General features: G+C 42.5%; 3 protein-coding genes across 4 annotated transcripts in view; all 3 read left to right on the top strand.

Moving 5' to 3' along the window:
• The window catches only part of LOC128754520 (stimulated by retinoic acid gene 6 protein-like), an 8,117-nt gene extending 1,896 nt beyond the window's left edge, over positions 1 to 6,221 (top strand). For both annotated transcript variants that reach the window (XM_053857205.1, XM_053857204.1), the window contains 16 exons: positions 999 to 1,099; positions 1,171 to 1,301; positions 1,393 to 1,513; positions 1,584 to 1,629; positions 1,728 to 1,850; positions 1,917 to 1,990; positions 3,036 to 3,144; positions 3,211 to 3,361; positions 4,086 to 4,161; positions 4,232 to 4,313; positions 4,616 to 4,664; positions 4,744 to 4,861; positions 4,932 to 5,051; positions 5,127 to 5,290; positions 5,367 to 5,510; positions 5,624 to 6,221. In XM_053857205.1, coding sequence (XP_053713180.1) covers positions 999 to 1,099; positions 1,171 to 1,301; positions 1,393 to 1,513; positions 1,584 to 1,629; positions 1,728 to 1,850; positions 1,917 to 1,990; positions 3,036 to 3,144; positions 3,211 to 3,361; positions 4,086 to 4,161; positions 4,232 to 4,313; positions 4,616 to 4,664; positions 4,744 to 4,861; positions 4,932 to 5,051; positions 5,127 to 5,290; positions 5,367 to 5,510; positions 5,624 to 5,853 — 1,839 coding nt within the window. In that variant the 3' untranslated portion in view covers positions 5,854 to 6,221. The remainder of the gene's footprint in view (positions 1 to 998; positions 1,100 to 1,170; positions 1,302 to 1,392; positions 1,514 to 1,583; positions 1,630 to 1,727; positions 1,851 to 1,916; positions 1,991 to 3,035; positions 3,145 to 3,210; positions 3,362 to 4,085; positions 4,162 to 4,231; positions 4,314 to 4,615; positions 4,665 to 4,743; positions 4,862 to 4,931; positions 5,052 to 5,126; positions 5,291 to 5,366; positions 5,511 to 5,623) is intronic.
• A 514-nt stretch (positions 6,222 to 6,735) lies between these two features.
• Positions 6,736 to 12,344, top strand: LOC128754521 (cadherin-6-like). The gene is made up of 12 exons (XM_053857206.1): positions 6,736 to 6,823; positions 7,013 to 7,116; positions 7,475 to 7,685; positions 8,007 to 8,301; positions 8,925 to 9,035; positions 9,101 to 9,274; positions 9,349 to 9,536; positions 9,602 to 9,849; positions 10,055 to 10,319; positions 10,524 to 10,641; positions 11,436 to 11,681; positions 11,967 to 12,344. Exons 3-12 carry the CDS (start codon positions 7,488 to 7,490, stop codon positions 12,062 to 12,064), a joined length of 1,941 nt encoding a protein of 646 aa, XP_053713181.1. The 5' UTR covers positions 6,736 to 6,823; positions 7,013 to 7,116; positions 7,475 to 7,487; the 3' UTR covers positions 12,065 to 12,344.
• A 65-nt stretch (positions 12,345 to 12,409) lies between these two features.
• On the top strand, positions 12,410 to 25,017 carry LOC128754519 (tudor domain-containing protein 7A-like). The gene is made up of 23 exons (XM_053857203.1): positions 12,410 to 12,501; positions 12,574 to 12,655; positions 13,245 to 13,449; positions 14,735 to 14,882; positions 14,980 to 15,094; positions 15,167 to 15,244; positions 15,418 to 15,452; positions 16,081 to 16,121; positions 16,197 to 16,367; positions 16,460 to 17,041; positions 17,123 to 17,316; positions 17,487 to 17,682; positions 18,596 to 18,707; positions 18,783 to 18,994; positions 19,936 to 20,070; positions 20,320 to 20,403; positions 20,689 to 20,823; positions 20,914 to 21,024; positions 21,112 to 21,271; positions 21,340 to 21,440; positions 22,905 to 23,098; positions 23,868 to 24,028; positions 24,648 to 25,017. Exons 3-23 carry the CDS (start codon positions 13,246 to 13,248, stop codon positions 24,878 to 24,880), a joined length of 3,402 nt encoding a protein of 1,133 aa, XP_053713178.1. The 5' UTR covers positions 12,410 to 12,501; positions 12,574 to 12,655; position 13,245; the 3' UTR covers positions 24,881 to 25,017.
• Positions 25,018 to 25,371: the final 354 nt, after the last annotated feature.

Genomic DNA, 25,371 nt, shown 5'->3' with positions numbered 1-25,371 from the left:
TGAATAAATGTTTATTTCAATCTCCTCTGACACTTTGTAAACACCTGACATCTCAAATTAGATTTTCACATTTTCATATCTCTTACATAACGTGGCCTCATTATTGTTACATTGCATAGTCAATAATTGTTACTGTGATTGAAAAGGAGCCAAGTGAAGAACAGTTCTTATCATTTCTCCACTTTATCGGCCTATTGGCATATATCGGCCTTATCGGCTTACTGGCCTATATTCCCCAACCATGGTTGTGTGTATCTCGCGTCAAGTCCTGTATGTTGTGTCGGGTGTTATTATCAGTCATAATGATAAGTAGACGGTGAGATAAAACATGATTATACAGTTTCAAAATGAAGAAAGAAAGAAAAGAAAAACAATAAAAAACAAACAACAAAGGGCAAAAATGGTAGAAACCTTTTGGTAAGTTTAAATTTTCCCTTTTACATTTTTACTAGTGGGCCAAGAATCAAAAAAGCTGAGTAATATTACAGGCATTTTTTTCGTTTTCAGTATAAATCAATTAATGTAAGAGACCATAAAGATTTATAATATTATATAAATACATTGAACACAACAACAACATTTTTATTCATAATAATAATAATAATAATAATAATAATTTCGATAATAGTAACTCGAAACACCAAGATTGTTCTCATCCATCTATTATCTGCAATACAGTTAGAAGTCAAACCTTTATTTTTAACAACTTTCACAATTTCAGCCACAGTTTCAACTTACTAAACCATTTATAAATACGAATGCAGGTGCTCAACAGTGAATTTATGCACTTTGAACCACTATTTCAATGAAACCGTTTTCATCTTTAAACCAAAGTGCTGCCCACTGAATTCTGAATATAGTTACAGTATTTCATGACACCACACGGCCCCATGACTACAACTGATCATCACACCATTGTTTCTGCGTAAGCGATGTTATGAGCCATGGGAAACAGTGGCCAGGTGCACATGGCGTGACCATTGTTTTTCGTCTTCCAGGTGCTGATAACAGTCGTGCTCTCGTCCCTGCAAAGGCGAGCAAACATTCAAACCATTGATCACAAGCTTCCTTTCCTCAGAGGACGTTTCGCGATCGTGATGTAAGTGAAAGTGGAGAAGTGGAGCAGCAAAGGTCATTTGTGTTTGACTGTGTCGACCTGTTGCGTCTCAGACCTTTAGACACGATTGGCAGCCTCAGTAACCGCTGGTCCTATGGGTTCGCCTACGGTGTTGTCTCCTACAGCGTCCTGCTGCTTTTCTCAGAGACATATGTCCCTTTCACGGTTCCAAAGTGGGCCAAAGGTACTCCAGCTCTTCTTCTTCAGTGACTGAGAGTTTTAACTTTGCACCCTGAAAAGTGACTCTAATTCCATGAAATGTCTTTGTTCCACAGCTCTGGTGTATCTTATCGGAGCTTTGGAGGTCGGCATGGTGAACTTCCCTTTCTTCGCGTGTTTGTCAACACCTTTTCGGACAGTCGGTGCGGTGCTGGGGATACTGTACTCTATGTCATGGTCTGTGCTCACATTAAGTCATATTCCTAATGATGATTCCACTCTGATATGACTCTGGGACCATTGACAGGATCATCGTCACTGTTTGGGACACTTTCACCTGTCCAGATGAGAAGGTAGGCCAGTACTCATGCTGTTAGTGAGGCCTTCAAGGTTGTCTTGTCTGTATTTGCCTTGCAATACTTCTATTCATGCCAGCAATTTGCTTCGATAGATTTTGGGGAACCGTAAAATCATCGTCCAGTGGCCCTGCATCCTGTCCCTGGTCTTTCTTCTGGGAAGATTCTTCTACATGCTCATCAAAGGAGTTCGTATACAGCTAGAGCTGGAACCACCCGTAAGTTTTGTTCTACACACGCTGAAGCATCATTTCTGAAGGCTAATACTCAGACTGTTCCGCCAGGACTCTGATGAGATGGTGGACAAGCACCAGCTGAAGCATGTGAAGAGACTATTGAGGAAAACATCGGATGACAAGTAGGACATTTATTTCTTTTTGGTCTTTAATCTATGGAATACACTGACATATGTATATATATATATGTATATATATATACAGTGGTACTTCGGTTCTCGACCACAGTCCATTCCAGACGGCCGTTCGAGAAGCAAATTGTTCGAAATCTGAATCGATTTTTCCTATTACAATGAATGGAAAAAGAAACAATGCGTTCCAAGCCTTAAAATAGGCTTTTGTAGGAGTGAATGTAGAGTGTCTGCTGCAGGTGCGCTGTTCCTCTATGTGTGTGGCCGCTGCATGTGGGAGGGGTTGCCGAGTGAGTGACGTCTCTCCAGAAGTGAAGAGGTGCCCGGTGCGTGTCCAGCTCTGAATGTGCGCTTCTGTGCAGTTTGGCTGTGACAAAGTCATAAACCAAGTCACGCTCTGTCCCAGACTCGCCTCATCCCTGTCCCAGCTCCAGCCCACAACAGGACATCAAACCCTGGAGTGAGCGCTCCAGCCTCAGAGGTGTAGAGAGTGACACTCTACCACGGTCCAGTGTGGAGACAGGAAAGGTTTTACACCTCAATATGAAGAAAAAACAGTCAGTAAATGTAGCTAACGGGACACGTCTGCATACTGAGGCTGCGTTATACACAATAACAAAGCGCGTTGTGGGTCAGCTGGTCGGTCCGCACACGTGATGTTTTCCAACTTTTTTCGGGGGCGTTCCAGTTCTGGATTTTCGTTCGAAATCCGAAGCAAAAATGTCTAGAAATTTTTGTTCAAACTCCGATTTGTTCGAATTCCAGAACGTTCAAAAACAGGTACCACTGTATATATATATATAGACATACACACACACATATATATATATATACACACACACATATATATATATATATATATATATATATATATATATATATATATATATATATATATATATAGCCCCATGATGGAAGCTCTTGCCCGTTCAGTCAGAGGCAAAATAAATCAAAGCACGTTTGCCATGAACGATTTCTAAGAATTTATATTTTTGAAAGCTCTTTATACAAGTCCAATCATATCCGTATTTTCCAGAGGGCATCTCAGCTGGTTCCAAAGAAAAGTGTATGAGTGGGATCCGCACTTCAAGTTCCCCAACCGGATCATCGGCACGGCCATCGTTTCCGTCATCGGCCTTTACGCGGTAAACACATGGTCACTCTATAACGTTTGTCAGATAACGCGACACTGAACTTGACCCTTCTCACAGATGACTCTGGCTGACTACAGTGTGAGCAGTCTGGTGTTTGGTCAAGCAGACAGGTGGAAGGACACGCTCAAGCATCTGGTCACGTCGTGTAACCAGAGTCAAGCTATTGGCCTGGTGCCGGAATTGGAAGAATTCATCGACGTGGCCCGCAGTAAGTAGGTCTCTTACCCATGGATTGATTCGGAAAAAGTTCTGTTGCAAATTAGACCGTGTCAGAAACGCGATGAAGAACATGGAGTTTAGGTTTGCGTTGACCAACATTCTGAATCTGTCCTTATTGATGTCTATTACTTCCGGTCACGTGATTTAACACAAGCGCTACATGGAAATCCGGACTCAGCGTAAAAGTAGCGTACAATCGATTAAATTAGCCAACATTCTACTCGCACTATGGTGTCAAAATCTAGAATTAATAAAGTTTTTAAGGTTTTCTTATTCATCAATCAGTGTAGTGTGTTGACTGAGCGCCGTGAGGCTACTGCCATCTGCTGTCAGATTGGGCGCATTGCACACATTTCAATCCTAAAGATAAAATCCATGTCGTGAAATGATACCAAAATCGCAGTTTTGGTGAAATTGAGTTGCTTGGCGGAATGTTGTCTGACTCATTCTGTATTTTAAACATACATACAATTATCTTAAATTGTCTTAAACTTATATAAATAGAAGTATGTATATGAGAATAATCTTTAAATATGTTTACTTCCTGTACTTTGCCTGCTTCTGTGTGGTGATGATGCATCATGGACTGCAGCCTTTCTTGCAGTACAGTATAGATCCTGCCCATCTAAAAAGAAAAAAAGCATGGGTTCTTTTCAGTCGCTCCCACTATATTGTTTTAAGGTCAATAAAAAGGCTTGTTCACTGTGTTCCAGAGACCTGGCTTGCTACCACTGTCTTTGCAAGTCTCAATTCCTTGGTTTACATCTTGCATGTGCTGGCCTGCTACCGGTAAGACTGTCCGGGTTTGAGAAATCCAAGTTGCCCTCTCATGCTTCTGCTTTGTATTCCGACCATACAGGAAACACTTACAGAGACTGTGGAAAGGAGAAAAGGCCTTCATTCCAGACAAACTACACACTGCTAAATCTGCCACCAACCTTGTGCGTCAATGGAACATCTATCTATCGCCGTCCATTTTTAAAACACTTCTTAAAATGCACTTTTCTTTTGGCTTTTATAGTACCACACAGCTGATCTTATAATAATGTTATCTGTCCATTTCTTTAGTGTGCTTAATTTTATGTATTTGTTATTTTTAATGTTTGTTTGATCCTGATTTTACAGTCTGCACAGCACTTAGAGATGACTTTGTGTTGTGTTTTTAAGTGCTTTATAAACACATATGGTATGGTGAATCATGTACTGAATTCCATTACAATTTTATTCTCTTCTGCATTTGTAGACTTCCATTGCGCGCTACTCTGGATGGCAAGTTGCATTCACAATGTGGGGTAAGAATCTATCTGTTCCATAACAAAGTGTTACAGCAGAGCTTTTAGAGAGTCCACATCGTGACTTCTTTTCTTGCAGGTTACCTCATCGTCCATTTTGTCCACTTCCTCGTTGTCCTGTTGTTTGTGTACGTTTTTGTCATACCCATAAAGCACGGAAGGGCGGTCAGCATGCTCAAGAGTCTTGGCACGGTGATGTAAGTGCGCTGACATACGCCAAGACATCCGGGGGTGTTTGTTCACTTGTTTCTTCTGGTTTTCTTTCAGCCTGACCATCGGTTTGGTGATCGGCACCTTCATTCTCCAGATGGTTCTGGTGCAGATTTTCTTTCTCCGGGAAAAACTGTCTCCCACTGATAAGTACAAACCTCTGGCTATTGACAACAAGTCCGTGCAGTTTTTGTTGACCAGATAATATTATCTGTTCTCTCGGTTAACTCACCAAACCCTGCTTCTTTTTAGGAAAGCATTTGACTGCTTCAATTACTTTTTCTTCTTCTACAATGTGGTGATGGGCTTCAGCACCTGCATCTTGAGGCTGATTTTCAGTGTCATGGTGGGAACGTGGCTGATCTCTCGTATAGACCGCACCATCATGCAGAGAGGGTACGAGAGAATGGATGCAGGTACGTCCCTACTGAGATCACATGGCTGGGTGACACATTCCCACATATAACTGTGCTTTTTATGGTGTACCTGCAGGCTACAGGACCTGGATTGGGATGATCATTGCGGATCACTATCATAACAACCCAACGATGGTGTGCTTCTGTCAGCTGCTGATCTCAAACACTCTGGAGAAGCAAACAACACGCTCATACGTCACTTTTGACAGCACAGCAGCTGGTGTGTAGCTTCCCCGCTGAAGAATATTTATTCCAGCAAACAAACTTTACCTGACAGGAGTTTATCTGGCAAATATTTGTTGCGTGCTAACATTTATTCCTTTTTTCACATAGATGGCTCAGTGAACAGTCGGGCCAAAAGACGCTGGGCTTTGTTCTACACCTTGCTGAGGAACCCTCACCTGATCCTTCATAGGAAGCACCATCTTTCCTCTGCAGCGCTGAATCTGCCTGCTGCTCAGATGGATACGGCAGTGCGGGCTTGGGTCATGACCTCACAGTTACAGGTCCAACAGTCAGTACTGCTGCCGGAAATCATCGTCACGCAGGACGATGATTGTTAGATTCTAACTGATTCTGGGAAACGCCCCTTCTTCTTCATCCTGTCTGTCTGCTTGCTTTTAAGGCTGCTGGTATAGGACAGATTGATATATAGATGGCAGTGTGCCTGTGAAAGGTCATTTTATAGTTGACCTGAGCATAACACAGTTGAAGGTCAAATCCAGGAGTTTCCCTCTAACTGTGCCTCTTTGAATGAGGAATCTGAATTTGCTGTCTCACCTGCCTTTACAAGTATATTCCGAAAAATAATCATGTATGCATTGTTGTGGGGAAAAATATATATTAATTTATTTTTGTTTTTCGCTACACGTATCATTGGTGAATAATAAAGTAAGTTATTGTGTGTTGTATAATTGCCTGATCTGAATTGTCTGATCAATGTTTAAATAAACGTTTTAATGTTCAAGAATAGAGTTGTGCCTTTCTCTTCAAGTTTGAATGCAAAGAAAACTTTTTCAGTTTTTAGAACTGCATTAAAAACATCTAAATCTATCACTTATCAGACACTTGATTTAACTCAACAAAACAACAGAACAAAATAGACAATATACAGGGAAAGAAAGCTCCAGTTAAAAATATTATTATTAATACATTATTGCCTGACATATATACTACGATATATTCTTTTTATTTGTCGTCGTCTTGAACAAACTCCGAGTGCAATATACTCAATTAGACAGCAGGTGGCAGTAGAATGCCAGCTGCAGCATTTTGTCGATGACAGAAGCGCCAAAACGTTAATAAATCTTCATTTTGTCAGACAGAGTCATGAAAATTGATTCATTTCAATGAATTGATTGTATAGTGCGTTTAACAAAGCAAGCCTTTATTAAACACGGTGACGAATTTAACCGAAGTCATGTGACCGGAAGTACTAGAAAAGATCGGCGAAATCGATCCTTGATACTTGTGTAACTCACTGACAAAGTCTCCACAAACTTCTCGCCTTTGTAGTAACGATGACCACCGTGGGTAAGTGAAGTGAAGATATCATTTCAATGTGAGGAGCGAGCTGACAATTGTTTGTCGACACTGGGAAGCTTTTCAGTGTGCTTTGTTGTCGCTTCGGCTGTCGTCATAACTCGTGACGTCACATTGACTTTGTTGCGTAGGGAGTTCGCGCCTTTCATCTTTTTGACTTTATTCTTTTTGAATTTAAAGCTCCACTCATGAGTCTAGCGTCAGACCATCGAAGTCCAGTCGCCATAGTGTTTGAGCGGACGTCTCCCACAGCGAAGCCGAACAAGCTGAAGACTTACTCCAAAGTAAGTACAAAAGAGTTTCTGTTTGACAGCTGATGACGCAACACCATGCCGTTGGTGTAGCAAAGCTAATTTAAGTTTTGCTGTGATCAAACTGTCAGGTGAATCAGTAGGATCTACTTTAAATTAGGTTTGCATCTTTATTTGATCTTGTTTACCATCACTCCGATCGAGGTTTTAGAAGAACGCTGTTGACCACAAAAATCATAAATTACCACTCATTGCATTTTTGTTCTCGTTGTTTGTTTGTGCTTTGCGTGGTCTATTTTTCTTTATTCTACATGAAGAGTTTCACTTGAATGTGAATGGTTGCCAGCCTCATCATACGCTGACCACAGTCGCTCTCGATCTTCTCATGCAGTATCTTGGCAAACATGCGGACGTTCTACGGCTTGGTTGTCTTGCTCAGTCTGGCTGTCTTCTTGGACTCCAAGTCTTTGAGGGGACACGGAGAAAAGGATGGATCTGCTCCAGAGGACACCAGATCAGAGCTGAAGGGAGTGAAGCAAGCCTCTTGGAGGAATAGGTTTTTCGTCAGAGAAGGAATTGGAAAAGGCCAGTTCATTGGCAAGGTAAGAGCTTTCCTGCCGTCACACTCCCAAATAGGTTAAACTTCTATCTCATGAACTACTGAATGGACTCAAACTCTCTCTGAAGTGGTCAAATAAAAAACTTGACAAGAGGCCAGGAACAGTTTGGGAGTTTTACACGCCACTGAAAGTCGTTGGAAACTTTTAGAGTAAAAGTGAAATGATGAAAGAATAATGGAAAGTTAAGTGAAGACAATATAGCATTAATGGTCCGAGCTGTCGAGATTTGACTGGACAAAAAGGTAATTCAGATGCAGTGTATGGAATCATTTCTTCATTTTTGAAATCTGACTTCCACTTCAGCTCCACTCCGACGACGACGTTGGTGACGGCAGCGTACAGTATATTCTTTCTGGAGAAGGAAATGGCGACGTCTTCACCATTAACCAGGAAAGTGGAGAGCTGTTCACCACGCGGAGTCTGGACCGGGAGGAGAAGGCCATCTACTCCCTAACATTCAAAGTAGTTAACACGCTGACGGGTCAAGTCGTGGAGCCAGAGACCGAGTTCTCTGTGGTGGTGCTCGACGTGAACGATCACGCACCGGCATTCAGCCAAGACACATATGTTGCAACGGTTCCTGAGCATTCCAACTTGGGTGAGTCCCAGGCCGAGACCCAGAACATTTCATGGCACACCAGCCTCCTCCACCTTTCTGGATCATCTTCTCAGTCAAATCTGTCCTTTTCTTCTTCTTCTTTTCTTTTCAGCTTCTCCCTTCAGGGGTGGCCACAGCGGATCATCTTCCTCTATCTCTCCCTGTCCTCTGCTTCCTCTTCTCTCAAACGTACAAACCTCATGTCCTCCTTCACCACCTCCATAAATCTCCTCTTTGGCCTTCCTCTCCACCTTCTGCCTGGCAGTTCCAACCTCAACATCTTCCTACCAATGTACTGGCTCTCTCTCCTCTGTACATGTCCAAACCATCTCCATCTAGCCTATCTGACTTTGTCTCCTGAACACCTGGCATGTGCTGTCCCTCTGATATACTACCTCCATCTCATTCTTCACCAAACATGTTCCCTGTCTCGTCTTTGTTTGAGTCCAAATCATCTGTCCTCTGTAACTTTGTGCCCAAGTTCTCCACATGAGTTGTCACTTCTAAGTCTATTTCTTGTACTACTGTGTAATAAACATACATCATGGCAAGCTCACTTGAATCTTCAGAATCAATGCTATTTAATCTCATCTGTGTCTGGTCTTGTCCTTTATGTCTATCAGGAACTTCGGTGACCCAGGTCACTGCGACGGACGTCGATGTGGGCCTCAATGGTCAAATATTCTACAGCATCACTGGAGAACACAGCTATTTCTCTGTGGATCCCACTACTGGTATGTTTGCATCCACATAGAATTCAAGATTCAGTAACGTTATATTAATTTCTGTTGTTGTTTAGGTGTGATCCGGAGTGCGGTCGGCGCCGGTGACCTGGACCGAGAGCAGATGGAGAATCACCAGGTGTTTGTGAAAGCCACTGACATGTCTGGACAGAAGAGAGGATTGTCTTCCACCACCGTGGTCAACATTACTGTAACCGACATCAACGACAACCTGCCTCGCTTTGCCCAGGGTAAGATGGGTTCACGAGTGTCGCACGCATCTGTGACACCTGCGCGAGGTGTGTGACTTGCTGGTTTGCTTCAGGTGAATACCAGTTCAGTGTCCCGGAATCCATCAAGCCCGGCAGCACAGTGGGCAGACTCAAAGCAACCGACCCAGACGTGGGAAAGAATGCAGAGATGCAATTCTCCATCATCGATGGAGACCACACGGGCATGTTTGAGATCTCCACAGACGAGGACACCCAAGAAGGGGTCATCATTGTTCGCAAGGTCAGGAAGTTACCGACAGACTCACATCCGTCTTGAATCATAACATTAAATTGTGTGCTTCGCAGCCTTTGGATTATGAGAGGAAGCAGTCGTACACGGTTCTCGCCAAGGTCAAGAACCAAGTGCAGACTCATCCAATGTCGGCAGGCTCTGTCGACATGGCCCAGGTTGAGATCAGCGTGGAAGATGTGGATGAACCCCCCGTTTTTTACAAGGAACATTATCTGATGGAGGTGAAGGAGGATGCTTCAGTGGGCACGACGATTGGCTTTGTCTATGCCATGGACACCGACAGACCCCAAACACCTGTCAAGTAAGCAACCTGAGAAGCAGAAAAAAAAACTCTACACTTGACACTGGTTTCCAAAACACTTTCCAATATAACTTTGACGCCCTCTACTGCTCCCACACATTGTCTTCCAAAGCCTGTAACCCTGTTAGCAAATGCATTTTCGTATTGAAAACATCAGCTTGTCTTCTGCATCAGAGCCATGACTTCTCAACTTTCTCTTTGGCAGATATTCTATCGACCGGGACACTGATATGAACCACAGGTTTGACATCGACGAAGCCAGTGGTACTCTCACCGTGGCCAAGAGCTTGGACAGGGAGGCGGCAGCCTGGCACAACATTTCAGTCATCGCGACTGAAGCTTCAGATAATCCTCCCGACAGTAGCCGTGTTCCTGTTTACATCCACATCCAGGACATCAACGACAATCCCCCCATGATGGTCGTGGAGTCTGCCTCCTTTGTTTGTGAGGGGCATCAAACTGCTGGTCAGGTGTGTGCTGGTTTATTTGATCATCTTTTGGGGGTGAAAAAATTCTGTGATTTTTGTGTGGCAAAATGTAATACTTCAGCCTCATCTCCTTGAATACACTCACAATGAGTGCTGCTTTTTTTTTTGTTCTGAGTCAGTGGAAGCATTGTGTTTCAGCACTGAGCGACTGAAGCTGATTACCTTTCCTGCTCTTGTCTTTCAAAGCTGGTCCAGACAGTGACTGCTGTTGACCTCGATGAGCCGCCGAATGGACACAAGTTTTCTTTCAGCATGGCACCTGATGAAGAGAAAACCAGTCTGTTCACTGTCCAGGACAACGGAGGTGAGACACACTCAAGCCAGGATACTGTTCTAACCCAGTGATTCTTAACTACAGGGCCGGGGCCCATGGTTGGCCTTGAGCGCCTCCTAGAAGGCTGCTAAAAGTTTTTTGTTTTACACATTTGGGCCGTGAGGGCAGCGAGACGCTAAGCTTTTATACATTAGCCACGTATGGTGGCAGTAGTGTGTCACTGAATTGACTTGACAGTTGCAAATCTGTGATGGCTAACAACTATGGAGAAGTTCTTGAAAAGAAAAAAAAAGTGATGCTGCCCCCCCCCAACTGTTCATGAAAACACCCGTTGAAGCAGTTTTGAAAATTAATTGGAACATTTTATGGCGATACTTTCCTTTACACTGCACTTATATCTCCTTTGGAGTTTAAATAAAATATGTTATTTTTATTTTAGGATATTTAGACGGATGGTTTTATTATATTTATTTTATTCAGAATTTCATTCCGTTTTTCCAATTTTCTCAATAGTTCATAGCATCAAGTGTATTTTTTTCTTTTTTCTTCAGTAAATTTGATGAACATGCCTTGCACCTGGTTATGATACTGGTTGGACTTTTCGATGACAAATATCTTAGCGATGATCACATGGTTTCATGTCATTTCACAAGGTTTCTGTTTGTTTATGTGTGAGTAGATTAAATATGGTTGTTGATCACAAATGAAATCAAGAATAATGAATCAGTCCTTACTTGGATGGGCCCCGGGCCCATTTGTTAGGGGAAAGGTGGGCCCGGTGATCAAAAAGAACCACTGTTCTAACCAATCTTTTCCAAATCCAGACAACACTGCAGGGATCCTGACCCGACAAGCCAACTTCGACCGTCTCAGCCAAAACGTCCACCAGGTTCCTGTGGTGATCACTGACGGTGAAACGCCCATGCACGTCAGCACCAGCACAGTGATTGTGAAGGTTTGCTCCTGCAAGCGTGAAGGCCACTGCGACAGCGAGGCGGAGTCGTTCTTCGGAACACTCGGCGTTCGAGAGTACATCATCATTTCCCTGGCGCTCGGATCCATTCTGCTGAGTACGTTCACATCCGTCTTTGAATGTAAAACAGGCTGGTCATCTTCTAATGAGCTGCCCTGGAAGTTCACTCCCAAAGATCTGTGGTTAGGAGGGTGAACAAAGAACTCAGAAGGAACACGGTTGATGAATCTTTTCAACCATTTAATGGCTTCCTCCATTTAGTAACTGCCTTTAGGTTACATTTTAGTTCTTGCTCTGTTGACTAGCTGGAAGTTGATGACGTTTAAATTCAATGAGAAGCTAAAATGTGAACTCATGATGTCTCCTCTGCTGTGTCTCACAGTGGTCTGCGCTCTGGTGAAAATCTCCTGTATGAGGATGAAGCCAACACCGTCCGTCCCATCAGGACCAGACACTGCTGCACTGGCACTTGTTTCATAGACGTTTTAATGTGTCATCTTCATGGACGATCTCTCATGCTGCCAAGACTGTTGGTTATGATTGTACATATTGTATTTATTTTAGTAGCGCAACATCCCTGCAAAAACATGACAACAACAATGTTTTGAGTCACTGTGCACTGATTTATATATATATATATATAAATTTTTTTTTTATATTTTATTTTAAAAACTGAAAAAAGTAATTGATTGTTTATTTTTCACTGGGTGAGATAGCAGCGATTCCGTCCCTTGCAGGGAAAAGCAGTGCTCTTGTTAATAAACACGATTGTTGTTCATGAAACTGTTGTTGGTATTATTGTGATGTGCTTGTTAGAGTTTGCTCTGGTCTCGCGAGAGTTGGCGTTACTGAATACGCAGCTCGTTCTACTTTTGCACTGTCGATATTTCACCGCTCGCGAATGTATGACGTATCAGGTAAATCTTCAAATCGACTACAATAAAAAAAAACGACAGCTAACAACCAAATTTTGATTAAATTGCGTTTAGGATTTGTGGTTTAAAAAGAAAATCTCGTCTGGTGTTTTTCACTTCGAACGTTGCGACTGAGCAAAACACCTGTCGAAGCCAGGTAAGTAACTTTATGCTGCCAAACAAATGTTTGCAGCAGTATTCGATCAAACGTCAACGTACATATTCATATTCTTGTCTGAATGTTATGATAGTCTTCGAGTGACGTGTGCTAGCTGCGAGCTAGAATGCCATCTACTTCCCCGCACAATTACATGTAGAGATATTTTTAGTGTTTGGTTCGTCGAAAGTAAAGTCGGTTAAACGTGACGTACATTAATGGTTGTATTATTGCTGCTTGTGCGAGGCTAAACGTATCGTATGAGCACGTGCACTTGCGTTAGCGTGACCTGCCTGCAGTGGCCCGTCATTTGGTTGACTCCGAAATAGAATGCAAAGCATTCGTGGAGTCAGTACCTGTATGGGATTTGTGTATATAAGTGTTCCTCCATTTAGTCCAGCCAAAACTGCAAAAAGCGTGGCAGTAACACAGAAAGTAGAACGCCTCCAGGTTTGTTTTGATTTGGTCTTGGCGTTTCAAAGAGCAATGTTTTCACTTACCTGTATTAAACCCTGCGTCTTATTGATGTGCAATTGCGTGAACTTGCCGAATAAGCCAATGGTGACTTTTTAAACGGTGTATTTTTCAGGATGGCGAGCACTGACTTCACCCAGAAAATGCTGCGGGCTGTTCTCCAGTCCAGCAAGGATGGTGTGTCCATTGAAAGCCTGCAGTCTGACTACAGCCAGCTGTGTGGAGAAACTATCCCGCATAGAAAACTGGGCTATGCAAAGTTGGAGGACTACCTTCGCAGCATCCCTTCAGTCGTGCGCATGTCCTTCTACCAAGGCCAGGTGAGGATTGGTCCCTGTGCCTGTTATTCTTCCCCCTACTTCAAACTCCGTCCATTTATGCCGTTGAGGCTTTTATGATGAAATAGAGGGTTTTCACGACGCGTCATCAAACCCGGAAGCCACCATGTTGGAGATACTTGTCTCTAAACTCATGTGACAGGTGATGCCTTGATTATAATGATATTGGTTAAGCAGATCTGTGTTCGTAAATTGAAGTTCAAAGTTAGATGCCTGCTGTTTTTTTAAATTAAACTACACCATAAAAATGTTCTTGACTCACATTTAACGTGAGTAATCCAGTCGAAATGATGATTTGTCTTTAGTTTGGACAGACTATTTATACATTTGCATAAAATTTCTCTCCAATGAAAAAGTCCAAGAAGCCACCAGAGTAATTTAGATGAAGAAATTACACTGAAAAGACCTTTTTATTCACAGGAAATGTGCAAAAGGCAGGGTTTCCGCCACATCTTAAATGAGAGCTGCCACGCCATCAGGAAAATGACCTCTCTTTTAAAGATGAACTCTCATGTTATCATACGAAGTGGGAACAGCCTAACAAACTGATAACACATAACGCATCATGGAGGTGGACTTGAGCATGACGTTTTCACCCAGTCACCAATTCACTGAGTGTCAAATCTTTACCTTCTGAAAGTGGGCGGGGGACCCTGAGAGGCAATCTTAGTGTAGCACTAAGTCCAAGTCTCGGACACAGACCTGTAAGAGAATCGATTGGAAGAAGCCATTAAATGTTCGGTGGATTCACTTGACTTTGACACTATGTAAAACGGCCATGAGTCCACTAAAAAACTACTGAAGTATAGACACTATAGAGAATGTCTTGAGTTATTAATGTTTCAAACAGCGATCATGAAGAGTCCTCGAGACTTTGGTGTCATGTTGCGGAGGTGGGGTCGATGTTGCCCATTCAAGTGTGACTCAAGTCTGACTCGTGGTTTATTTTTATCAATAATTGTTGGATCTAGATTACGTTTCAGAAACAGATTTTTGGTTGGATCTGTCCTTTCTAATCCGACTTGCAGCGTTATTGCCGCAGAGAGCGTCATGTAAACAGTGATACATTACTCCAAAAGGATTCTGCTGAGCCATCTGCATTTACTTTTTGTAATCGCTGGGACAAAGTTTCTGTTTTGCAAAACATAAATCAAATTTTCGATTCTTAGTAAATTAATTCAAGTGGTCATTTCTTAAAGGTTCCGGTCGAAATTTTTACTTTATAACTCAAGCATATATCGTTTACATCTGTGGTTGTGCTTTTCAGTTGCGGTGCTTTGCTGGAGTTTGCGAACAGACAGCGCATGTGGCAGAACTGGTCGCCAAACAGAAGAGCACAAAGAAATCAGGGCGCTCCCAGCTGGTGAACTGCAGGATGAGATTCAAGTCCTCGGATCCTTATATGCTGCTCAATTGTAAGGACTTTTTCCAAACTTAAGTGAGACAACAATAAGTCAACACAAGTCTATTGTTTTTCTGTGTGAGATGCATCCGCTATTTTCGTATGTTCAGGGAGGCAAAGATCTTCATTGCGTCAACCTTCAGCCTATACCACCACTAGCTTTTCATCAAACCAGTTTAGGTCCCGTGGTGGCTTCAGAGGTTTCAGCGCTGCGGGAGATTTCAGGTGTGTAGAGAATATGTCTCTGCAATTTGCCTCACTAAAATCCTAAATAGTGAACCCTCCTTCCAACACCAGGCAGTTGGATCAAAGATTCAGCTCAGTGACGCCTGTTCAGCACAGACCACCTGCCGTGGCAAAAGTGAACCAAAAGAGGTGGGTTCTTAAGCTTATTTGTTGAGCCCTAGTGAGAGAGTTCAAGACTGTTCTTTTCTGAGCTTCACTGTACAATATATTTTATTTTGTTTCAAATTATTTTGATAGTTCAAGCTGTCAAGCTGTCAGTCGATCTCTTAAATGCTGCCTTTGAAATCTGTGTCAATTTACAGGGAGAACTCTGTGCCCAAAAATGATAAACCTAAAGGTAAGTTTAAATCTTCAGAAAGCTTCCTTGTTTTCTTTTTCACACTTTCTGTGATGACAGGTTGCATTTTAAAGAGCCTTGACTTGCACCGCAGTGCTGGTCTTCACTTGATTACTTTGCCAGGACAGCGCTCCTGCAGGAGCCAAGTGTCCTCACGCTTGTCAGCTGAGTGGTTGCTGGTTTACACCCACCAAAACAACTTATTCTCGCCTCTCAAGTCAGGTTAAAATCGTCTGTCAGTCTTCTGGGAGTCAGGTCTACAGTTAGTAGAACGCCATGGCCGATGCACAATTGTAGGCCTTTTTCTACTAATGGGAATGAACTGGGAATTTTCAAAACTGAAAGTTGGCTCTTCATATAGAACTTAAATGTGGTTGAGGCAATTGTAGTTTAGAAAATATTGTGCCTTCAATTTTGAAAATTCACCTTTTATTCCCGTAAATTCCCATGGAAAGTTTCAGCTTCCTGGAATTTTGCAATCCTAATTATGTCTTTCACAATGCTGAATTAGTTTTAGTCCTTAAATATTGACTCCAATGCAACCAGTGTCAGCATTTTGTTTGAAGAGAGAATATTTACTGTTTATCATGTGCGTACAACTGAACAGAATCACACTTTGATTCCACAGCAAAACCCCCAGCGCCTTTGCCGTCCTCCAAACAGCCTCAGGTACAAATGAAATGCAGTTTGCTGCAGTTTTTGTTTCCAGTGTTGTCTATGTTTCACCTGAAGTGTCGCCTGCAGACGGACCTTTATGATGTGAAGCTGATGAAACGGAGGATAAGTTCAATCCTGAAGAGATACTGCTGTGGCCTCTGGCTCTCCAAGCTGCCAGACGTCTACAAACAAATGTTTCAGCAGACACTTCACCCTCAAGTGCTCATTGATTTGAAAAAGTGGACTGATGTTTGCATGGTGAGTTTTTTACTTATGTATAATATATATGTTCGAAACATGTTTTTTTTAAATATGTTTTTAAACCCTGTACATCTTTCATGATGATGCAGGTAGAACAAACCCTTTCATCCAACAGCCTACTTTATCCTCCTCGACCTGCCAAGTCGTCTGTTCCTCACACAAACGCCCAAAAAAGTGCTCCGTCATCACAGCATCCATCTACTCCTTTGACTCCAACTCCTTCTCAGACGCAGACTTCTGAATGTTTGCCTCTGCCTACCCTCATCCCCCCACAGCCTCCTAGCCCGACCAATCCGCAGGTCAACCGCAGTGGAAACTCTGCTGTAAACAAACACATCCATCAAACACAACCTATTGTCCAAAACTCCACAAGTATTCCTCTTTTGGCTTCACTCAACAAACGTGGCCCGGAATTTCCGCCAGTTAAGAATACCAACGGTGCCCCCAATGCTTCCACTCACGGAGATTCATCTCCAGATGTGTCCACTGAAGTTCGCACCAGGCTGAAAGAGCTGCTGTTGAAGTACAGTCATGGATTGTGGGTCCATGCTTTGCCCAAACTTTTCATCGACACGTACAAGACTCCATTCCCCAAAGAAATTCTGGACAACATTTCCCTTCTGTTAGAACTTTGCAGTGTGGAGTATCCAAATCCAAATGACAAAAGCAAGGTAATGGATGAACAATATTGTCTCACAGCCAGTAACTAGCTCTCAAAGCAGAGTTAATGTGGTGTGCTTTTCTGTACGCAGGCTATCCTTTACAACTCAAATAAAGAAAGCAGGAAACCCCCGGACTCTGAGGGGGGTCAGTACAGAAATCCCCCGCCGCCATCTGGTGTCGAAGTTTTGAGCTGCATGATTCCTGACTCTTTAACTTTGCCGTTGGAGCAGTTCTCCTCTGTGCTTGTTACAGATTCCAGAAACGGACACACTGTTACCGTAAGGTAGGGTTCTGTACCACCATCTCTGTGGCATATGTATCACTGTTACCCTTTATCACTAAGTATATACTTACCTTCATTTGCAGTAATCCTTATTGTTAGAATTTTCTTGCAAGATGATTAACTTAAGTTAACCATGATGACTACAGTTTGAGTCGGGTCTTTGTGTTTAGGTACATTGGGGCGAAATATTCCGGGGAACAGGAGTTGATGGAGGAGTCCATGCGCTCCTTCTATTGCAGAACTGCAATCCACAGAAAACAGGCCAAACTTGCGGTCGGTCAGCTTGTTGCAATTCAGGGTGAAGAGGCAGAGGAGCTGGCCAGAGCGCAGGTCACAGAGATCATGTCAGAGGAAAACAAAGTCAAGGTAACATGGTGGCTTTACAGCTGTCTTCAGTGGTTTCACTTGTTCTTTAATGTGACTTCTCATCCTAGATAGCCAAGGCTCACTGACACATGAGTCTGGTGAAACTGTCTCTCACCAGATTGAGTAATGACATTTGGGAAGTGCATCTTTTTTTTGCAGCAAAGGCATTCTTAATTACCATCTGTTTGCTTTGTCATATTGTGCTCCGTGCTGGAGACTTGGGGGACCAAAAAAAATTGACCTCGGGGTTGAGGCATATCAGCAGAACAGGACGTTTTTTGTTTTGCTTTGTTTTTTTTATTGGTTGACATGATCTTGAAATCCAAAATATGTCTGTAATTTGTCTCTGAGGGACAGAACTCCACAAAAAAAGTTTTCACTGTGATGTCTCTATTTCACATGCACACATTGCGGTGACGTTTAAGTGGTTATCATGCAGCCCTACTTTTCACCCATTATGTCTTAGGCACTGAGTCTTCTAAAATGAAACGGTTGGACCTCATGGAGTAAAAATATGTACTTCCCTCATGTCTGTATGCCTTCACCTACCCTTCCACCTCTGTCACTTGAGCGATAATATAGGCCAACCTCTAAATACAAATTGCAGTCTGATCCATTTGGAAATGTACGCTCATAATTTATATCGAACTAATGCTGTATGACACTTTTTTTTACCCATTTCTCTGAAGCTGTGTGTAGGACATCAATCTGGGCTCCTTGTGAGAAGTGGCTTATTATCTCTTAACAGTATTGTAGTGTGAAATATGTAATAGTCTGGCTGTGTTTTTTACATTTGATTTACAGTTTTGTGGACTCCAACTGACTGAAAATGACAACTGCAGTATCAGAACAACTGACTTTTGTGTTGGTTGAGCATCTTAATACAATGTCTTTATTTCCTTTGTTTGTACAGATATATTATGTGGACTATGGATTTTTTGCTGAGACAGATGCAACCAGTGTTCTCGAGATACACCCCAACTTCTGCATACTGCCCTTTCAAGCGGTTAATGTTCTACTTGCAGGTTGATAAGATAAGAAAATTAAGTGTTATAGATTTAGAATGCCAAGCCTGTCTTTAATAGCACATTCCCTCCTAGGCTTGGAGGCATTCAGCACCCATCCTTTAGTGCTATCCACTTTGGACAAGGTGGCAGTTGGAAAGATCTTGGTGATGGAATCACTGGAGGCCTCTCAACAGAACAGCGTGCCACAAGTTGTTCTGTATGACACGTCACAGGATGATGACATTAACATAAACTCCACGTGCCTGAAGGCCTTACAGGACGAGTCGATGAACAACCCTTTGATCGTAAGTCTAAAAGTGAAGGCCAATAGGTTGAACATATGACTGACTCAATACCATCGTCACAGAATCCTTGACTGTATGACTAGGATGTCTCTTAAGGGTGCGGAATCGTGATTATTATTTGCCAGGATTAGAATCAAAATGTCCCAAAAGTAATTTAAAAAAATAAAAAATTCCTCTGGTCGTCCACCATTTTGTAACTACGTGCAACGTAGTTGCATACCAAATCAAAGATGACGTAGACGAAGATCAAACCAGCACTATCTTAAGGAAATGCTAAAGTTTGGCCTTATTTCAGGTTTTCCTAAATGCTTGGAAACACCGAGCTGAACAACACAAAAGCATCTCTCTGAGATCACGGAGCAACTTGCCACACAATGCTATGACAGAGCAGAGGCTGCAAGTTTTTCACTGAGACAGCTGTGACGCTGCTTTACCATGAGACCAAAAGAACAGTCACCCATCAGGGCACTTTTCTTCGGAATTTAAAAGGCTACTACTACTTACGAAAGTTTAACAATTAAGATAAAGATATAGAGGCAGTTTCGTTTTTGTTTATTAAGCAGTACGTAACATTGAATTTAGGGTAACAGATGGAACAATTGTATCTCAACATGGATACAATTTTAAAACTTAATGTGTGTAAAAGATTCTATTTGTCATTCTTTGTTGAAAAGCAAATGCAAGTAGGTCACGATCAGAAACCATTGCGAATAAAATGGTTTTGAATCGAAACGAATCGTGGCCCAAAAAAATTGGAATGGAATTGTAAGATTGTAAAGATTCCTTCCCTGAATAATGTCCTCAGATTTCCTCAGTCTCACTGCTGTTGAATTAGTATCACATAGTGAATTGGTCCTTTTTTTTTTTTTTTAAATGCGAGTAATTGAATGTTTTGTTACACTTTCCTGTCTTATCCTCATGAATTGATTTTGTATTTGCAGATTGATTCCATCAGTCAGCAGGTTAGTGTCACAAATGTCTGCACAGATGGAACCATCTACTGCCAGGTGCCCTCCAGAGGAACTGCGAGACTTGAAAAGCTGCTTGATCAGACGGAGGCATTTTTCAGGGCCCAGGTAGGTAAATGATTTGGTTACATTCACGTAAAATAATTGGGTCAAGCCAGTGTTGCAGCTTTTAATATAAATAGTTAACCTATAGATTTTGTGGTCACACTTGCCCTGTAATCCTCTTCCTTTTCCCACACTTGGTTCGCGCTCCCTGTCCACCCTGTTCTGTCTTATATGTTGTGTATTTCTTCCAGTCACTACTTTGTGGTGCAATGGCAAAGGCTGACTCTGTCTCTCCCTCTTTACTTGTTCCAGACAACATCTGAGTCTCTAGTATCGAGACCTTTCGCGGGCAAGCTTTGTCTGGCTCGATGCAAAGGAGAATGGTCAAGAGTTGAGGTATGGTTATGATGAAACAGATTTGAGACAAATATCTTAATATCTTAAGGTTTTGCTCAAATACTTCTTTCGCAGCTCAGTTATTCTGTTGCCTCATCTGAAGAGCCATTGAACTGTTCAACTAGGGTTATGGTTATGTCATTGCTAGTCGTTGGCTACTGTTTAATGTAGTTTCATTCCACTTTCCCTGTATACCAGAGGAGAAGTTTCCTTCAATATAACAGGAGTAATGACTGATGGTGTCCAAATGTATGGAAGTTATTCATCCATGCCATGTCTTTTTAGATCACTAACCTGTATGGAAACAGAGTGATGGAGGTCTTCTACATTGACTTGGGTCTCTCTGCAACCATAGAGGTTACGGATCTTCGTGAATTTCCTCCACCGCTTATCGAGGACTTGACTGTCATTCCCCCACAGGTGAGTCAACTTCCTGTCTATTAAGATCAAAGCTGAGGGTGATAATCGATCTCGCACTCATTACGATAACATTTTATTTTGTTTTTACAGGCCATTAAATGCCGACTTGCTTCCCTGAACATTCCCTCAAGTAACTGGACTGTTGAGATGGTCTCATTCCTGAAAGAGGTCATCAGTGGTGTTCCACACTGTAAGATGAAGGTACATGATCTGTGTGGTCCAACCAGATGTTTCATTTGAATCTGGACTTAAAATGCATGTCTTTTTGTATTCTGTGTTGGGGTTTAGATTGAGAATATAGAGCAGCATAAAGAGGAGAGGTTGGTTCATATGTACCTCTTTATTGGAGCTGATTCTCAAGAGCTGAGCAAGAGCATCAACTACCAGTTGGCTCATTCAGAGATGTGGCGACAGCTCGTGTCCCAGAGTGAGCGCCACGCCAGCAACAGTGAGGATGCTTGTCATTTATATTTATTATGGCAGGAGAGACCAAAACTAAATCCTTCTTTATTCAAGGTGGACGTCATGATGTGGACGACGGGAATCTGTCAAACGGCTCAAAACATGCAAACTCTAACATGGACCCCAGCGTGCCTCTAACTCTGGAGCTCCCTCAGGTATGTAAACTCTTGAGGCAATTCAAGTGTGAAAGATGAGAAGCAGCGGCGCCAATAAATGCTGACGAGCTGAGAAAGTTGTCGGCTGGATGCAGTGTCTCTGATATTTGATAATGGCAGTGATCGCATTTTTCATTGGGAAGTTGTCATGGTTGTAGACTGGCAACTAAGTTCAAATGTGTGAACAATGAGTGGTGCACAAGATAAGAAGCATATTAAAGGGCAGGGGGTTAGTTTAAAATGTCCTTCTGGGGAGGACTACAAATAACCCAGTCTTGCTGGAAGAAGCTCCATAAAATGTAGATAGATTGGACAGAAGCATCCACATGTTCGTTGGTGGTCACGCATCTGATACATCTGTGGATTGAAGATAATGGCAAGCGCATGGCTGAAAGAGGTCAAAATAAACAATGTGTTCTTTTTAGGACTAGATATTCTCTCATCCCTGTCGAATGTAAACACAGTGTGTAAGCTGGACTCTTCATGGACAGAACACACAGTGCTTTGAATCAAAAAACAAAGTGAAGAATCTAAGTTTTTCACCGTGGATTATTGTGGTGAGAGCAGGGAGCAAGTGGAAGTTAAGCTAAAGTGGTGGAGGTTTGCCTTAGAAAGGAGAGGAATGAAGGTTAGCTGCAGTAAGACTGAAAATATGTGTGTGTGAATGAGAGGGAGCCAAGTGGACAGGTGAAGTTACAGGATGCAGAGATAAAGAAGGTGGTGGATTTTAAGTACTACGCGATGGAGAGTGTGAGAGGTGAAGAAGCGGGTGCAGGCAGGATGGAATCGTCAGGTGTGATGTGTGACAAAAGGGTGTCGGAAAGGATGAAAGGGAAGGTGTCCAAAAGGGTGGTGAGGCCAGCAATGTTGTATGGTTTGGAAACAGTGGCACTGAGGAAAAGACAGGAGGCAGAGCTGGAGGTAGCAGAGATGAAGATGCTGAGCTTCTCTCTGGGAGTGAGCAGGATTGATAGGATCAGGAAGCAGTATATCAGAGGGACAGCACATGTGGTCAGGTGTTTAGGAGGCAAAGTCAGAGAGGCTAGATGGAGATGGTTTGGACATGTACAGAGGAGAGAGAGACAGTACGTTGGTAGGAAGATGTTGAGGTTGGAACTGCCAGGCAGAAGGTGGAGAGGAAGGCCAAAGAGGAGATTTATTATTGATTATTGATTTATTATTATTGAAATTTGTAGCTTTGAGAGAAGAGGAAGCAGAGGACAGGGTGAGATGGAGGAAGGTGAAGAAATGGGTTCACCTGATTCAAACAAGGAGGAGATGCCTGTATCATCCTGGTCATATCACCTATTGTGCAAGGAAACATGTCTGTGAAGTGAACGTAATCACATTAAGAAACAGAGAATTTGATGAAACACAGAGAATCAGACAGATGAAATGAGTCGTGTCAAATGCAGAATTTTGAATCTCTCTGTTATTATCTGATTACTATTATCATCCCTCCAGCCTGGGCAGAACATGGATGTGTTTGTGCCAGTGGCCTGCCACCCCGGCCACTTTGTGCTGCAGCCCTGGAAGCACATGCATAAACTAGTGGTCCTGATGGGCGAGATGATGCTCCATTACAACCGACCACAGGAGTCCACCACGTGTCTGCAGGTTAAGAAAGGGGAGATGTACGCTGCCAAAATAGACAAGACGTAAGTTAATGTGCCCTCCTTTAAGTACGTGACAAACATATATTGTTGAAAGGACTGAGGGAGTCGGTACGTACTGCTGTTTAGCGTTTTTTTTCATGGTGATAAATACATTTTTTTCACAATTTGTGTAGTTTAGTTGTTTCCATTTGCTTCTGTGCAATTAGCAGCATTGTCTTGATCTCCTTGTCTGGTGAAATCCGTCTGTTAGATTATATTAATTTTTAAAGTTCCCCCCACCCCTCACCACCAGGATATGACATGCATGATTCAAGTTACTGTTATTCTTCAAAGATACCAGCTACTCAATGTGAACTAGCTCACTTACTTAGTCAGTGGAGTCTTCGTGATCTGCTCTTTCTTCTAGTTTCTGGTGTAGCCCTTCCACATGTATCAACAGTGACAGATCTCTCTGTAAAATAAATCCTGAATGGTCAGCTCTATTTTCCCTATTAATATTTCTAAAACTATAGCCTTTTCAAAGTTCATGTCTGTGGAGCATTGTTTTTGATCAACTCGATGTGTTATTGCTGACCCATGAGTCCACCATTATTGTGGACAAACTCTGCATCTGAGTGTGCATTATTTGAAAAGAATGGTGACTCTCAATGGCAGAATCATAGAAGAAAAGTTTGTTTTCCCACATCTCTGCTTGAAAATGTCGATTTAGAAACAATGACTATGGTAATGACTCATTGCCTTTGTGTATATTCTGTTGTTTACTGACTTTACCTCATTGAAAATGATCATTTTACTTGTGTCTCCATTTCAGTTGGCGCCGTGCACTAGTGAAGGGAACCCTCGCCAATGGGTTGATTTCCGTTTACGAGTTGGACTATGGCAAGCATGAGATTGTCCGCAGCTCCTCCCTGAGACCCTTGGCAGAGGAATTCAGGCAACTTCCTGTTCAGGCCATCGCAGCCCAACTCGCAGGTGAGGTTTGCCAGCATGAATTGAGTGTCACTGAGGGATCAAGGAATCTGCACTGAAGAATAGTGCCCCACCTGGAGCGTTTTTTTTTCTTCATTTTTAAGTTCTTTTGGAAAGAAAGTAACTCTCTTAGCTTCCTAATGTGCTTTGATGTCAGAGGGGACATTTGTACATTCTTGAGAGAATTGTTCTGTTGCTCCACCGACACCGCATGTCACACGGAGCAGCCGTTAAACTCCTCTGTCCTGCAGCATCAGACAGGTAAACACTGAGTATTGGTATGTTTAGCAGGGTATTTTTGGATTGTCTTGTTTTTTGGTTGTTAAAAAACAATGTTGAATAGACATGGACAATATATTTTATTACACGAGACATATTGCTGTTGATTATTTCAAAGATTTGGTTGTTTTCTTGGCTTGTCCCCATAATAACGATAGCGATCATAATAATTTTGCAACTGGTTCCGTTTTTTTTTTCCTGGCTTGAGCACCAGCACCCCAAAATGTCATGCCTTACAATTTTCCTGCCATTTTTATTGTTGAGTAAGTTTCACGCATGTGCGTTTCGCTCACATGTACATGGCTTTGTAGTTCTTCAGTTGATTTATGCATCCATCCTCCAGGTGTGAAGCAGCAGACGTGGTCTGAAGCGGCTTCAATGTTGTTCAGAAGCCATGTGGAGAAAAAGGCACTTGTTGCCCAGGTGGAAAGTGTCCAAGATTTATCTGAGGTCAAAGGTGAGCCCTGGGCGCAGAAGTTGACCGTTTTTCTCGTGGACACTGGAGTGAATGACCAGGACCTCTGGATTCACAGCATCATTCATAACATTGACAGTGAGCTTACTTCAGCTGCCTAGAGACTGAAGAAAGAAAACTCATTTTTCTCTGTTCTGTTTGCTCCTTTTCTGAAGATGTTTGCCTGTTTACCTTGTTTGTCAATTTTCTTTTGCTGGCAACGCTTGTTATGAAAGTCCTGTTTTATTCAAAATAAATAGTGTGGTTTGTCAAAGTTCCTGTATCATCAAATTAATGTTCTTCTGCTGTCGAATTGTCCATGTATCACTTCATTCATGTTTCCATGTAACCCATTACAGTGGTACCTGGATTCTCGACCACAATCAAATCGATTTTTCCCATTACAATAAATGGAAAAAGAAATAATGCATTTGTAGGAGTGAATGTAGAGTGTCTGCTGCAGGTGCGCTGTTCCTCTATGTGTGTGGCCGCTGCATGTGGGAGGGGTTGCCGAGTGAGTGACGTCTCTCCAGAAGTGAAGAGGTGCCCGGTGCGTGTCCAGCTCTGAATGTGCGCTTCTGTGCAGTTTGGCTGTGACAAACCTCAGCATGAA

This window comes from Synchiropus splendidus, chromosome 2, assembly GCF_027744825.2.
Source record: "Synchiropus splendidus isolate RoL2022-P1 chromosome 2, RoL_Sspl_1.0, whole genome shotgun sequence".
Lineage (NCBI taxonomy): Eukaryota > Metazoa > Chordata > Actinopteri > Syngnathiformes > Callionymidae > Synchiropus > Synchiropus splendidus.
Note: the sequence above shows the minus strand (reverse complement) of the source record. Positions and strands in the feature narration are given on the sequence as shown.

Coding starts and splice junctions, on each gene's coding strand:
- LOC128754521 (XM_053857206.1), top strand. CDS start 7,488: ATGCGGACGTTCTACGGCTTGGTTGTCTTGCTCAGTCTGGCTGTCTTC. Junction 7,686..8,006: donor AAGGCCAGTTCATTGGCAAG/GTAAGAGCTTTC, acceptor CTTCCACTTCAG/CTCCACTCCGACGACGACGT. Junction 8,302..8,924: donor TCCTGAGCATTCCAACTTGG/GTGAGTCCCAGG, acceptor TATGTCTATCAG/GAACTTCGGTGACCCAGGTC.
- LOC128754519 (XM_053857203.1), top strand. CDS start 13,246: ATGGCGAGCACTGACTTCACCCAGAAAATGCTGCGGGCTGTTCTCCAG. Junction 15,453..16,080: donor CAAAAATGATAAACCTAAAG/GTAAGTTTAAAT, acceptor TTGATTCCACAG/CAAAACCCCCAGCGCCTTTG. Junction 20,824..20,913: donor TGACTGTCATTCCCCCACAG/GTGAGTCAACTT, acceptor TTGTTTTTACAG/GCCATTAAATGCCGACTTGC.